The sequence below is a fragment of the Poecilia reticulata genome, chromosome 3 (genome assembly GCF_904066995.2).
Source record: "Poecilia reticulata chromosome 3, P_reticulata-male-v2, whole genome shotgun sequence".
Classification (NCBI taxonomy): Eukaryota; Metazoa; Chordata; class Actinopteri; order Cyprinodontiformes; family Poeciliidae; genus Poecilia; species Poecilia reticulata.
In genome coordinates, this window is record NC_088832.1 from 24,821,038 (window position 1) to 24,835,034 (window position 13,997).

Sequence of the window (13,997 nt, forward strand, 5' to 3'; positions counted from 1 at the left end):
AGCAGCTTAAAGGCTGAATCAGGGGACTGAAGCCTTTTCCATTTTCAGAGTCGCTTCTCTCTCCATCACGGCTAGATGAGCATCTGAGTGACGGCCAAAGCAGCCGCCGCAGTGGCTACATGCAAACTATCTCCTGCTGCACACTCTCTGAGGCTCTTCAGGTCCAGCTTCCTGAGAAAAAAACATCTAGAAAATGTCAGAAGAAGAATATAGTGTAAGAATGTAAGAAGATATGTAGAAAAAAAAAAGCCTTAATTCATTTTAACTCTTATAATCAGGAGGTTTGTCTGTGATTCAATAATAAATGCTGAGTGCTGCTGATGTGTGACACAAAGTCTGGAAGCTCTGGGTTTTGGTGCACTTCTCTCCGCCCTTTGTTGACACGCAGGCTTTTGGAGGGAAATGAAGTGAAACAAAGTGGAGTGGAGAGCAGAGGTTTTAAGTGACTGCGTGACGTCAGACTGTCTGCTTGCAAATGTGTGGGCTTGTGTTTGTGTTGCAAGAATAAAATGGGAAAGCTGGATGCAAGGCTTGGTTTGCACCAGAGAGAAGAGAGGAGATGAGCAGAGGAGAGGAGAGCAGACAAAAGAAAAGAAGAAAGAGAACAATGACAAGAAAAGAAGAAGCTAAAATAAAGAACCAAGTGGAGCTATAACTGCACTGTATTGACAAAGTGAGAGAATTAATATTGAAAAAATGTTACATTTGAGAGATGCAAATAATGCAGAGAACACAATTACACTGAAAACATTCACAGGAAATGTGTTACCTTCTATATAAAAAAAAAGAAAAGAAAAACATTTGCAGCAAACATTTTAAATTATGAACAGTCCTGCCCTTCCCGGCTGCCCTGACTGGAACAATATGTGTCTGCATGCTTTTATATTCCAAATATATTTTCCCCTTTTTGAGCCATAAGCTGACTAAAACATTCGTTTTAAATGCTTTCTGCAGGGCTGATGTCTGGAGCGCTCCCCAGGCATTTCTTACCTCTCTGTTCTTTTCTCTGATCTTAACCAGAGATATTCAGATGTCTGCTTCTTTTACTTATGGTCGATGTAAGCAACCAACAAGCCCTGCTAAAATAATATTTTATAACGTTTTCACTTGTACAAAATATATCATTTAACATATAAAAAAACCAACCAAATCCAGCTACATTCTGAGTATTTGCTGTTGTCATTGCTGCTGAAGCTAATAATTGTAAGGACAGTTTTCTGACATGAAGGCTCAGTTTTCACTGTGACAATCATCATCAAGAGCAAGAGCTTTCTGAGAGAAACAGAACTGATATGATTCTTTTTTTTTTTTTTTTTAGTTTCACGCTGAGTCAATTCTAGTTAAGTTGCAGAGGTATAAAATAACCAATGTTATATGAACTGTGAAATCCCTTTGAGAAGCAATAAAATGCCCCAGCATCACTTTGCCTTCGTAGCATAGTGCATCTTTGCACCTTGTCAAAATCTCTCAAACACCTTGGTAAACCACGTTTTCCTTCCTCAAACACATTAACTCTGAGGACAAAAAGTTCGCTTTCTGCACAGTACATTCCACCCTTTAGCAGGAATCACGATAAATGAAAAAAAAAATCAGTGCTAACTGATCGGTAAATTATGCCTGATCTGTGTAACATTTAAAAATGTGTTTGATCTCTGTCACCCACTAACCTGCATGTTTAAAATACTCTCCTGCTTCATGACACCTGAATTCAAAATGCTGGATGATTAAGACACTTCATAAAATTCTGGGGAGATGGTTTATATCTTGGAGTCAGAGGTTTTCCAGCAGAGAGACGCTTGAAACATGCCTCCTGCGAACACACATGCATGTTTGCTGCAAATACCTTTCATTTTCACTTCGTTTACCTAAAATCTCCAGCATAAAATAACAAAATATGTCTTAAAAATCAATGAAATTAAGCAAATAAAATGAATGTGAACGATGTCTGACTTTTTTTTTGTATCATAACAAAACATTTCACGTAATGCCCATATTTATGGAGCTGCAGATGGCACTGTAAGTTCAATCGCCTCGTGACCTGCTTCTTTAGAAAGTTTTAATTCTGCTAATGCACATCTCCGCCTCACTGATCTCACGCAGATCTGACTCGTCACTCTCGAATATCAAAGACACACACACGTTCGCATTCAGACTCTTGTTCACTCGAACGTAAGTGGGAGAGCCGAGGCTTTGACTGCAGAGAGAATTATCCTCGCTGATAAAGAGGCTTGACCAAGATCGAGAGGCCTCTGACACTCCCCGTGCTTATCTCTGCTGCGTCGCCACACCCATGCGAATAAAACCGCAAAGCATTTTAGTGGGGATTTTCTGAGGGCAATTGATTAACTTTTTTTTCTTTTTTTTTTTTTTACAGGTGAAAGAGTTACAGGTGACAGGACCGTAGACCTCACGCCCTGCTGACCAGAGGATCCTCTTCTTCGTGCGGCAGCAGCATCCAAATGGATTAATAAAAAGCAAACAATAGCTACACTGTTGTCAGTTGTAACCAACACGAAGCTCCTAAACTATGCAACTGCTGTTGTAGTCTTTTTAAAGCCTAGTGAAGGACTTCTTCTTAGTGCACTTGTTCAGGCTTTTTATTGCTATTTTTTTGTCATCTGAAAAAGGTACAATGGATCAGGCTGCATTAAGGCTTCAAAGAGAAGGAGGGAATTGAACCAGAAAGTACTTTCTTCACACACAAAGATCACGGGCTGAAAAGCTGGAGTTTTTGCTATGAGGACTTTAGTTTTCATTAGAGACTATCATCTAAAGCAGAGAACAACAGGCTCGGGATTTGAAAGGAGGCTGATACCAAATAGCTGTTTTCCGAATAATTTTAAATTGCAACATGCAGAGTAACTGACACAAATGTTAGCATTTTGTTGTTGTTTACCTGTATTTTATTTGATTTTTTCTAGCTTTTCACACTTGCCAAACCTCGCCTGGGTTGTCTGCAGCTCACCTCATATGGTTTACCTTGATGGGATGGGATTAGAGCTAAGCCTTGACCCAACAGATGTCATGGATCACTGTGGCTCATCTGAGTTTGGCATAGAAGCCATACTGTGGAACTACTGTAGCACATCAGAAAGGCTTACGCTGTTCAGCTAAATGGTTAAAAAGATGTTCATGCTTTAAAAGCAAGCCTATTAATTATAATTCCTTTTCATGGCGATCTAGCCTTTTGTTTATCTCGGAGGCTGGACTTTAAATGCTTCAAAGGGAAAAATCCTTTTTTTTTTGTTTTTATGTTTGCAAGCTCAGTGAAAAGATCTGTGGCACTTTGTTGTATTTCAATTACGACAAAAGAGCCGGAACAAGCTGGAACAGGAAGGCTTACGCAGTTTAGGGAACAGAAAACATTTCCATGACGGTTGGTGCAGAGAAAATGTGCTGCAAGTTCAGCACAATCCCTTTATACCAGTGGTGGAGAAGTGATGATGATGATGTTTGCAGCTACTCAGCCTCACAGTCAGAGTACAGATTATGAACGATTTTGCACTTTATAGTATTTAAATTAAAATCAAAAGTGAGGACATCACTGTGGAAGTTAAGGCTTGGACCAAATCGTGTTCTGCAACAGAAAAATGATCTCAAACGTGGCAGAGAAGTTGCAACAGAATGGCTGAACAGGAGTGGATCTAGGTGTCATAGCGATCCAGTAGCGTTCCAGACCTGAACCTGACTGAATTTGTGTAATCAGACTTGAAGAAGTTGCAGAAGCTCTGTATGAAGAAGAAAACGTCACAACGGCTCCACAACAACGTGAGAGGACAACAAAGGCCGACGTGAGGTAGCTACTTCAAGCTGTTGTAGCTAAATGTGGTGCTGTAGTAGATTGGGTTCATCTTATTTTCATCAATCATATTAGGAAAAATAAAGTTTCCAATTCTGCACCGACAGTCTTTGAAACTTGTTTTTTTTTTTCCATGCCTGTAGCTTTCTCAAAGCTAAGTGTAGACTGAAGCGTATCTAATGACAAGTCAGTGCAAAAACCAGCAGCTTCAGGAGAGCAAAGCAGATTTTAAATCATGTCTGTATCATTTACTCTCTCTCACACACACACACACACACACACACACGCACACACACACACACACACACACACACACACACACACACACACACACACACACACGCACGCACGCACACACACACACACACACACACACCACACACGCACACACACACACACACTGATACACACACCCTCCACATCCAGCAACGCATCACTAAGAGCTGCAGCACATTAGTTGCAATCAATACAAAGTATATAGTTTTTATAGGCTTTTAAGATGAGCTCAACTTTCCTTTTCATAGAGAGTTTAATTTTTTTATTTTTTTTTTGGCTCAGGTAGGTACACTTACTTTTTGTGAGGGTATAATTTTGCATGCAAAACCTACACATGAGTGTGTATGCTGGCTTAAAAGGACCTCAAAGTGTATAAATCATTAAATGTTAGTGCAAACTGTTGGCTTCAAATGAGAATAAAACCGACAAACTTGTGACTTTTCATAAATAAATCCCTGTCAGTCAACGTGATACCCTCTGCACTAACATCTGTGTGCAGGTAGACATAGGTCTGTATGTCAAGGTTAAGTAAAGAGTCTTCACCTCCGTGAAGGCATGACTCATGGCTCCACACTGTGCAGTGAATACGAGGGCACATAGTAGATGAGATAATCAATAATTCAACAAAGACTGACTTCCTCTCTCACTGCTCTGCCTCCATGTTTCTGACTGTCTGAGTCTTTTCTTTTTTTCATCTTAGCTTTACAAACAGCTCTCCTCTCTGATCTCATCTTTCAGCCTGTATGTTCTCTTAGGTTTGCTGAGGCTGGAATGTGCAGTACTTCCGATCTGAGTCCAGTTCATGTGATCTTTGGCTTTCAAAGGATTTCTCGCGCTCTCTCTCTGTATCAGGAACACACCAAGTTTTTTAATGCTTAAATTAGTTATGCAGAGTGAGACAAGCCATTTGCTGATTCTTATTTTAGGATGTTACAACTTGGTCTGGCCTTTGAGGTTTGATTGGTACATTTGAGGACTTTAAGAAACTGTATTTTTGACGGCACAGCTGAACTGGAAATAATCATTGCTGCTATGATTCCAGGCAGACGTTTAATAAGTGCATATATTACTGCCATGAATGTCAGTTTAACTTTGGACATTTTGTTAATCATCTGAGCTATTTTAATTCCACAGTGAAACAATTACAACCACATCACTTCAAATGATGATTAAAACAAGAATTTGTTGCAGGGGTTTGAAAATATAGTGAACTTTGTCAAATACCTGGATACTCATCTGATCAACCAATACTCAGGATAATGGAAAAGTCATAGGGACTCAGTGAAGACCTAAGAGGGAGGAATATGGGAATTATTTAGATGTGTCACCACCTTGGCAAAGTCTGGAAATAGATTCACAGCCATCCAAATCAAAGGAAAGGAAATTGGTTCTTCTCCATGGAGTGAAAAAGGTGCAAACCAAGTTGGAGGCAACTGCTCAAAAATGGACTCCTTAATGTTCTGTTGAAAAACTTCTTATTAGATTAGACTGACTGTTTTTGGTTACATGGACAAAGATATTTTGTAATGATGAGACTTTTAAAATGAAGAACAATGTAGCATCATTACTTTATTTATTTATTTATTTATTTATTTATTTATTTATTTATTTATTTATTTATTTATTTATTTATTTATTTATTTTATTTTATTTTATTTTTTTTTACCAAGGTGGACAATGTAATAATAGAGAAGGATTCCCTCTTAGATTCTCTACTGTAAACTTTGACATTTTTGGGTTTTTAAGAAGGACAAAGATCCTCCCCCCAAAAACACTCAAAAGGCCCATTTGTGGATAAAGGAGAAAAACATCGACACTGCTGAGTGGTTTTCCACAGGCAGGATGAGACATTAATGAAAACATGTGAATAATGCTTTGATGTAATTTTTTTCTGGCACAAAAGTGAATCATAAAACCCCCAATGTCATATGACATTCTTGCACATTATCGTCTGACCTGAATATATTTACACCCTTGTCTTCATGTCTGACAGATTTGTTTTCATTACAAATCTGAATCTTCTTGTGGATATCTTTTAATCAGCTGTGAAACCAACATGGTCAGACCGTAGATTCAGCAAACAGATGATGTTTGTAAAAAGCCTTGTTGACTTTATCTTTGACAGAATGCAACATTTGACTAAAGTGAGAGCAAAAGTTTGACTCCTTGGATTATCAAAAGAGTTGACAAGGCTTTTAAAAAGCCCTCTAATGGATTTACACAGAGGTAGTGAGCTTTGATGCAAGCATATTAATGTTTTTAGCACCGTTTCCTGCCTAAAAACATTGATTCCATGGGAAGAAAAACGCAAGCCATACACTTGACATTCTCCATTAAAAGATACATTAGTGCGTATTACACTAATAATCCAGGGATTTTCAGAAATGTGCTAATCTGGATTACAGTTTGAACCATTTTATAGCATCAATCTTGAAACTGCAGATGCTTTTGTTCAGCTTTCGCATGGATACTTTGCTCCTGGTGTCACGGCATGTCTTCACTGAGCTGTGAAATCCCATTTGGCCCCTGAGACACACTTGAAAGTGCGGAGGATCAATTTCAACAGGTGATAAAAATGTGAGAAGAAAAAGGTGCAATGAGGAGGAAAGCATACTTTTGTAGCATGTATTGGGTTAAAAATGCAGTTTAACATATATATTAAAAAAAACATACTTTTCTGTTGACACAATGGGTTCCAGTGCCGACTAGAAGAAGTGACATATGTGTTGGAATAGAGAAAAAAAAACGTTGCCTGTATACATTTTTCATAAAGTGAATATGCATTAATAATGAGATCATGAACATGTGAAATAATAGCTTCTTGGAAGAAAACGATTTGGGGAAATAGCTGAAGACTTTCACATAGTGCTGTAGAGGAAAAATCCTTCTTTGTCCAAGCTAAGGCGTGATTAAAACTCCAACACCCAGAGGCAGGACGTGAAGACGTAAGTTCACATGAGGTTTCAATCCAATCAGCCAGGACAGAAGAAATCTGGTGAGCAAGGCTTATTAAGCTTTGAGTACTCAGTTCTTTACATACTGCCAAAGGAACAAACTACTTTTAAGCAGAAAAATATGTTCCCAAATTCATAGCAATCTGAAAATGAACTATTATATGTTGCTAAATTCTTCCTTCCGTGCCTCTTAATGATGAGTAGAATGAAATTGAAAGCAGCAGAGATGTTTAGGAGATCTCAGGTGTGTTCTTGTTTTTGAATGAATATCTGAATGAAATCAATGTCTCAGAGTTGACAAGAGGATGGGTTCTATGTCGGCGCAAAGGTTGCTTTATAGCCAGAAGGTCCCTGGTTTGCAGCCGTCTTCTTACTGAACACACTTGGGTTCTATCCAGGAACCTCTTATTGTTTTAAAACAAGACTGTTAAGTTATTTAGTCTCCGTTAATTTTGCAAGTCCTGAGGTATGAACATGTGCTTGCAAGGTTGTTTCGCCTGTGTGTCTCCGTGTTGTCCTGTAATTGTGTGGTGATCTGTCCAGGATAAAGCTTGTACACTTTGAAATTTTCCTCATACCTTATTTGAGTTTTCCCTAAAAACTGCACGATTTAAGGATTGGGTGAATTTTCTAGTATAAAATTTCTGGGAGAAAATAGAGAACAGTTTCAATATTTTCCACTTGACTGATCGAGTTAAACTAATGACCTTATAGCTTTTCTCAGAGGGATGGACAGCAGCCACTGCTTCTCTGTAAACATTGCTGATGTCTTTCCATACTGGCAGTGTGTTGACACACATTCGAAAAGGCTCGACCAGCTGGATTTTAAAAAGATGGCCATTGCTTTAAGTGAATTTAATCACACAGAACTTGGGTGTGACATTAAGAGTCACATGTGAGAAAAATGTTTACATGCTTAACAGCACTCTGTTACTTTTGTAAAACCGAAATGAAGCAAATTGCTTTATTTTGTGTTAAGAGAACTCTTCTATCATATCACTGACAAGTAGGAAAGCAATTATTAAATTTAAGTGTAAAATTTGTTTGGAATTGTTATTCTTTGAATCAGTGTAAAAGTATGACTAACATGTTATAGGGTTCCTCGTGCAGAGTTTCTCTATCTGTATAGGGTTTCTGTCCTTTTGCACAGAAAATAATAATAAAAACAATCTTATTTTCCATGATGTGTTCACTCAGAAAGCAGTCAGACCACCATATACTTAACTCATCCTACACATTGGTGTCTAACACACCAGCTTGTCTTCAATCTCATCACAGGAAAATAGACAGAGACTTCTGGCTTTATTCCTTTAACCTTTCTGTAGTAAAGGCTACAGTAATTAGATCCCATATTTACAGTTGTTTACAGTCTGCAGGTCTTCTCTTTTCCCACTGCACACCTTTCTCTTTTTAACTCAGCACTGTAATGTAAGAACAACTTTTTACATTACATCGTAATGTGTGAGCAATGTGCATGCAGTTTCAGTGAGCAAAGAGTTTTATGTTTCCAAGAGCAAGCAAAGATAAGAAAGAAATCCGTTTGTCGCAGCAGAAGTCATCCGAAGGTAACAGCGAGCTTCCGCACTCCATCTTGTGGCATCCCCTGCTCTTTAGTCCATTAGCTCTCCAGTGCTGTCACTGCATCATTAGGCCCCATCCGCTTCAATAATGCAAAAAGAGCGAAGCAGGCAAACACCATACAGCCTTCTTATCTGTCTCGCACATCCTAGCACAGCAGGAGCCAACTTAACACATTATCCAGCCGATGGTGTGTGCAGCAGCTGGCATCACGCTGGCCTATAAAAGCTGTATTAGTTGTGGCATTTCACAAAGTAATCACTGCAGACTAATTGTTAGTCACATGACATGAGGGCTAATGGTGAATCTGTCAGTCTATGTGTAATGAGTGTATGATGTGTAATGTGAAAATTAACATATGAAAATTACTTACTATGATTATTGTGTTTAAATTAATCACGGTCAGAGGTTGGTTGAGTATCCAACTAATGCATTCAAGTGAAAATGACTCAAGTAAGAGTAAAAAAAAAAAAGAAGTTCTTGGAAAACTGCTACAGAGGACTCAAGTAGTACTGATTTCATTTGTGAGAATGGTGTCTCCATGTCTGTGTCTGGTGTATGTTTGGAGCTGGAGCAGTTCGAGATCCGAAAAAAGTGATGAAATCAACTTTTATTGAAGTTTCACAAATCAGAAAAGGGTTTCACAAATCAAAACATGGTTCTAAATATTCTGATACTAGTTGAGAATAATCTAGTCCAGGTTTGAAGTGTCTAGGTTTTGGAGTTTTGGAATTAGAGTAGTTCTAGTTTGACCGAGATTGAGGGGGAAAAAAGGACAAAAATGACCCCTTATTGAGGTTTAACAAATCAGAAAGAAGCTTCACAAATTCCAAACATGCATGGTTTTCAATATCCTGCTATTAGATCAGACGAATCCAGTCCAGGTTTGAAGAGTCTGAGTGTTGTAGTTTTTTAACTACACCACCTAGACGGTAGTGAAAAATTAGGTGGAATCGCCCTTTAGCTATTTCCCGAACCGGAAGCTGGAATCTGACACCAACTTCAGCTTCGTCAAACAAACGTAATAAACATTAATATGAACAGTAGTTGTGGTAATAGTAGTGACAGCATTATCATATTTATGAATTAGCAAATTTGATAACTTCCTTTTATGAAAAAATGCCGCAGATAAATTACAATCTGCAAACTAAAGCACCCAGAATCCAGACTTGTGATTTTATGAGAAAATAAGACCCTTAATTGTCTTGAACCGGAGCTTTGTACTCCAAAGCACAACAAATTTATGCTTAAGTTATAGTCAAAGCTTTTGGGAAGCTTCGTCTCTGTCCATCTGTTGTACTGATGGTTCAAACAAAATACAAACATAGGTTTAAGATCAGCTACTTTGTAATATTTTCTATATGTCCTGCTAAAGGCTACAGTGCTATTAGGATGGAAAATCAGAGGGCAGATATAAGTTAAACAGTAAACCATAGGAGACACATCTAAAGTTAAAGAGCTAAAGTTGCCTTCTTAGCATTAGCTGTTTGTGTTTCTGTCCATATACAGTAAAAACAAAACATCTCTTCCTAGTTATAAAGCGCGAAATATCACCATTTAACACATTCCTTCTGGCTGGAATCTATTTCTTTTTGTGAGCATCTTAATTCCAGACTGAGTTTTTAGTTTGTTATTTAATTGTTAATCTCATTCTAAAACATTAGCTTATTATTTACTAAAAACGGTTTATGTTAATCGCTAAAACTCAAAATCGTCCACTTTCTGAATTAGAATACTGAAATACATAGATTTATATAGATAGACTGGTGATATTTATTCATTTATTTATTTATTTTAGATGCGGCTGGGTATATTTATAATCTGTTACACATTAATTCAGCAAAGATTCATCAAGAGAGAGAGAGAGAGAGAAAAAAAATCCGATTGTTTATTAATTCGTCTTGGACAGTAGATGGAAACATGCAGGAATCCAGATGGTTGAAGATGGATGATGGCTTTCCACTTCACGCAGAGAGCAGCCAATGACAGGACGCGGCTGAAGCAGATGCCTCTGTGATCGAACCAATGGGAGAGGAGCTTCCCTGTCGCCCTGTCTGCCTTCTGAATGGCACCGTTTTGTGCCTACATGTGACCGCAGAAGGCGCTCGCTGGTATTTAAACATCCGCCACAGGGTGCTGAAGTGGACAGCTCCCCACGCAGATAAACAGCGCCGATGGCTGCCGATGCTCCTCCTGGTGGGTTCCTCTCGGCTTCCTCTCCTCGTAACACTGAATGAAAAACACCAGTGACTCCCAGCCTGCGCGTTATTTCCGAACACTGACGGAGGGAGGGAGACATCGTGCAGTGGGGCGGATGTCGGGGCACCTGTAGCTGATTCTGGATCACGGGTTCAGGAAAAATCGGGTTGTTTCACACCTGTTTCGTGTCGGTTCTGCAGGATATACGGGCTCTGGTGCCGTTTTGGTCCCGTGACAAGGAAGAGCAAATGTCACCCAAAGCCTTTTAGGTGACGGAAGCATTAATTTCTAAGCCGCTCTGCGTGCCTGCTCGTACGCAGGGGGAGCATGGATAGAGATGAATTTCCTCTGGCTGGGGCGCTGTGTGGATTTGTAGAGCGGGCGGTGTGCTCCCGTGGAAACTGAACTGAAGAGAGGGACAAAAGCACCGCAACTAACCTCGCCTTTTCCTCCAAAGACCCTTTGGTTTGTTGTTTTCCGTTTTGTTGAGGATATTGCTATTTTCCCCCCAATCAGTGATGGGGAAAGAGGAGTGCAAAACAATGCTGGATGCTTTGAACAAAGTCACAGCCTGCTACAGGCATCTGGTCATCGCTCTGGGAAGCACATCGGATTCCCAGAACCTGCGAGAGGAGCTAAAGAAGACCCGCAAAAAGGCCCAGGAGCTGGCCGTGGCCAACAGGACTAAACTGACCACCCTGCTCAAAGACAAGACCATCAGCAAGGATGACCGCGCCGAGTACGAGCGCCTCTGGGTGCTGTTCTCCAGCAGCATGGAGCTCCTGGAGGTGGACATGAAGAGATCCTTGGAGATAGGGCAGGACTTCCCCCTCAAGGTGCCCACCAGGCACCTCATCCAGACCGGCATGACCGGCAGCACGAATGCGGTGGCCGCCCGGGCCATGAGCGTTCAGAACATGAAGTACGAGGCCGACAGCAACATCGACACGGCGGACCTCAGGGACCTGCAGACCGAGATCACGCAGGTGAGCCAGATGATGGAGGAGATGGAGATGAAGGTGCAGGTGGCGCCGTGGGCCGTGGTGGCGAAGCAAGAAGCGGGCGCCGAGCTCAAGTCCAACATGAGCGTGGGGAACTCTTCCGTGGGTGTCATCTCCATCTGCGAAGAGGAGCCCAAAGACGATGAAGGTGGAGGCGGCAGGGAGGGGGGCTCTGGGTCGATCGGCGCCGTGGTGGTGTTCTTTGTCATCGTGGCAGTCGCTCTGGTTCTAGGATATTTAGTTGTCAACATGTAGTGAACTGTCTGACCAACAGCAGGCCCCTGGAGGACACCTGCTCGGCTTTCCACGGGAGACATCCGTGTGAAAAGGCAAGAGCTCTACAAGACAGAGAAGGGGGTGAAAAAACAAATGTTCCTACCCAAAGTTATGAATCTTTTTTGGATTTTTGAATGTATTTGGTGGATCTGAGGAGTTGCACTTGATAAAACATAGGCTACTAAAATATTATAGACAATGTGAGCCTGAGGAGAGAACGGCCATTGGCCCTTAAAGGCATTTGGAGGGGGGCAATAGGTCATGTATTTTTGGAAGGGAGGGAAAAAAAAAAGTCATAAAATTACGTGACAGTGTCTGGCCATCAGAGGGATATACACAACACGTAATCCAAGTGGATTAGTGGAAAAGCTCAAGCGTAAATGTAGCCGATGGTTAAGTATCCCGGTTGATGTCCATCTGACTGCTGCTTTAAAGTCTCGATTTCACTCCAGAACGGTCAGGTGTGTTCACGCAAAGCAGGTTGAAACATCTCGTCTTAAAATTAGGTTTATGCCTTTGGAAGCTAGAGCCAGCAGTTAATCCCTACGCATCACTTTGGTAGGTTGGTGCACAAATCTGCACTGCTCTACCGTCCTGACAGCACAGTTTTAATGCACCGTAATAATCTCTACAATTGCACTGTAATAGGCCTGCATCTTACTGAACTCAACTGCATCCGATTTCAGAGGCTTCGTGAGAAACAGGACAAGATGTGAACAGTCGTTTCTTATTGCACCTTTTTTTTTTCACTGCAAAGCCTGCTCTTTGTTTCTATTCAGGGTTTTCTCTTGCAGTTTTGAATGTAAAAAAAAAAAACATTGCAACTTGTGAATAGAAGATTTGTACATACAATCTATACAGCAGTTTCAGGTCATGTAAATACGATCTAGTATATTTATTATAATAAAATTTTGAAACACTCTCTTGACGATGTGAATTCAGTTTCGAGAAAGCTCCGCCGATGGTGCACAAACAGTCTCTGTATGCCATTTGACATTACACAGTTGCCTTTGAGAAAAATCTTACCAGCATTGGTTGTGATAAATGTCAGATCTGGATCACTACAAAGACGGAGATACATACCTGAAATGCACTCAGAGGTATTTCAAGCAGGGGATTAGTCTCAGACTTAACAACCTTAGTGTTAAATTATTGTGAAAGGAGAGTGACACAGATGCTGCTTTAGCTCCTTAGTAGTTTTAAATCTAAGAGTATTTAGAGGTATTTCTGGACTGGCACCAGGGTGAGACTAGTAGTGATGGGATGATTGTCCCGGGTCACAATGAACTTAGTGAGCTGGAGAAAAATAGATGTGGAGTATAGACCCTTAACTTTCTAATCTACAAACGTGGATCAAGCCTTTCACCGAATGTTTGAAGTTCAAACAAAATCTATGTAGATGCATTTGATGCACTCAGAAAGCAAAATAAGGAAAAGACTGAAATAGTGTGCTCATATAATTTGCTTTCTTTGTTAAAAAGCCTTAAATTTTGTTTCGTTTAGTTTTTCTGCATATTAAAATAATTTTCGATCAGTAATAAACTGCATGTGAAGATACAAAACAAGTGTAATATTGATGATTAAAGAAATATGGATTTTAATGTGTGTTGGGTTGAGAATGTTGAAATATTGAGTTAAAAACTGATACTCAGAGAAGAGCTAAGCAGTTTTATGACAGCATAACTATTGTCATTCTTTATTAGTAGATTCTATTTATTATATAGCTACTAAATTTAGAATTTTTCAAAGATTTTTTTTTGTAATGATTTTAAAAAGTATGACGGATTGAAACAAAACAGACGGAAGCTGCATGGGATAAATGAGCTGAGCGGCACTTTTTGTTAGATAGTAACTATGCAAACCGGTAATCCTTATTCGCTGACATAATTTACTCGATAATCTGTTTAAGCAGCC

General features: G+C 39.9%; 1 protein-coding gene across 1 annotated transcript; it reads left to right on the forward strand.

The window, feature by feature from the left end:
• The first annotated feature begins 10,551 nt into the window (after positions 1 to 10,551).
• Positions 10,552 to 13,005, forward strand: LOC103462751 (regulator of G protein signaling 9 binding protein). The gene has a single exon (XM_008405723.3). It carries the CDS (start codon positions 11,325 to 11,327, stop codon positions 12,060 to 12,062), a length of 738 nt encoding a protein of 245 aa, XP_008403945.1. The 5' UTR covers positions 10,552 to 11,324; the 3' UTR covers positions 12,063 to 13,005.
• Positions 13,006 to 13,997: the final 992 nt, after the last annotated feature.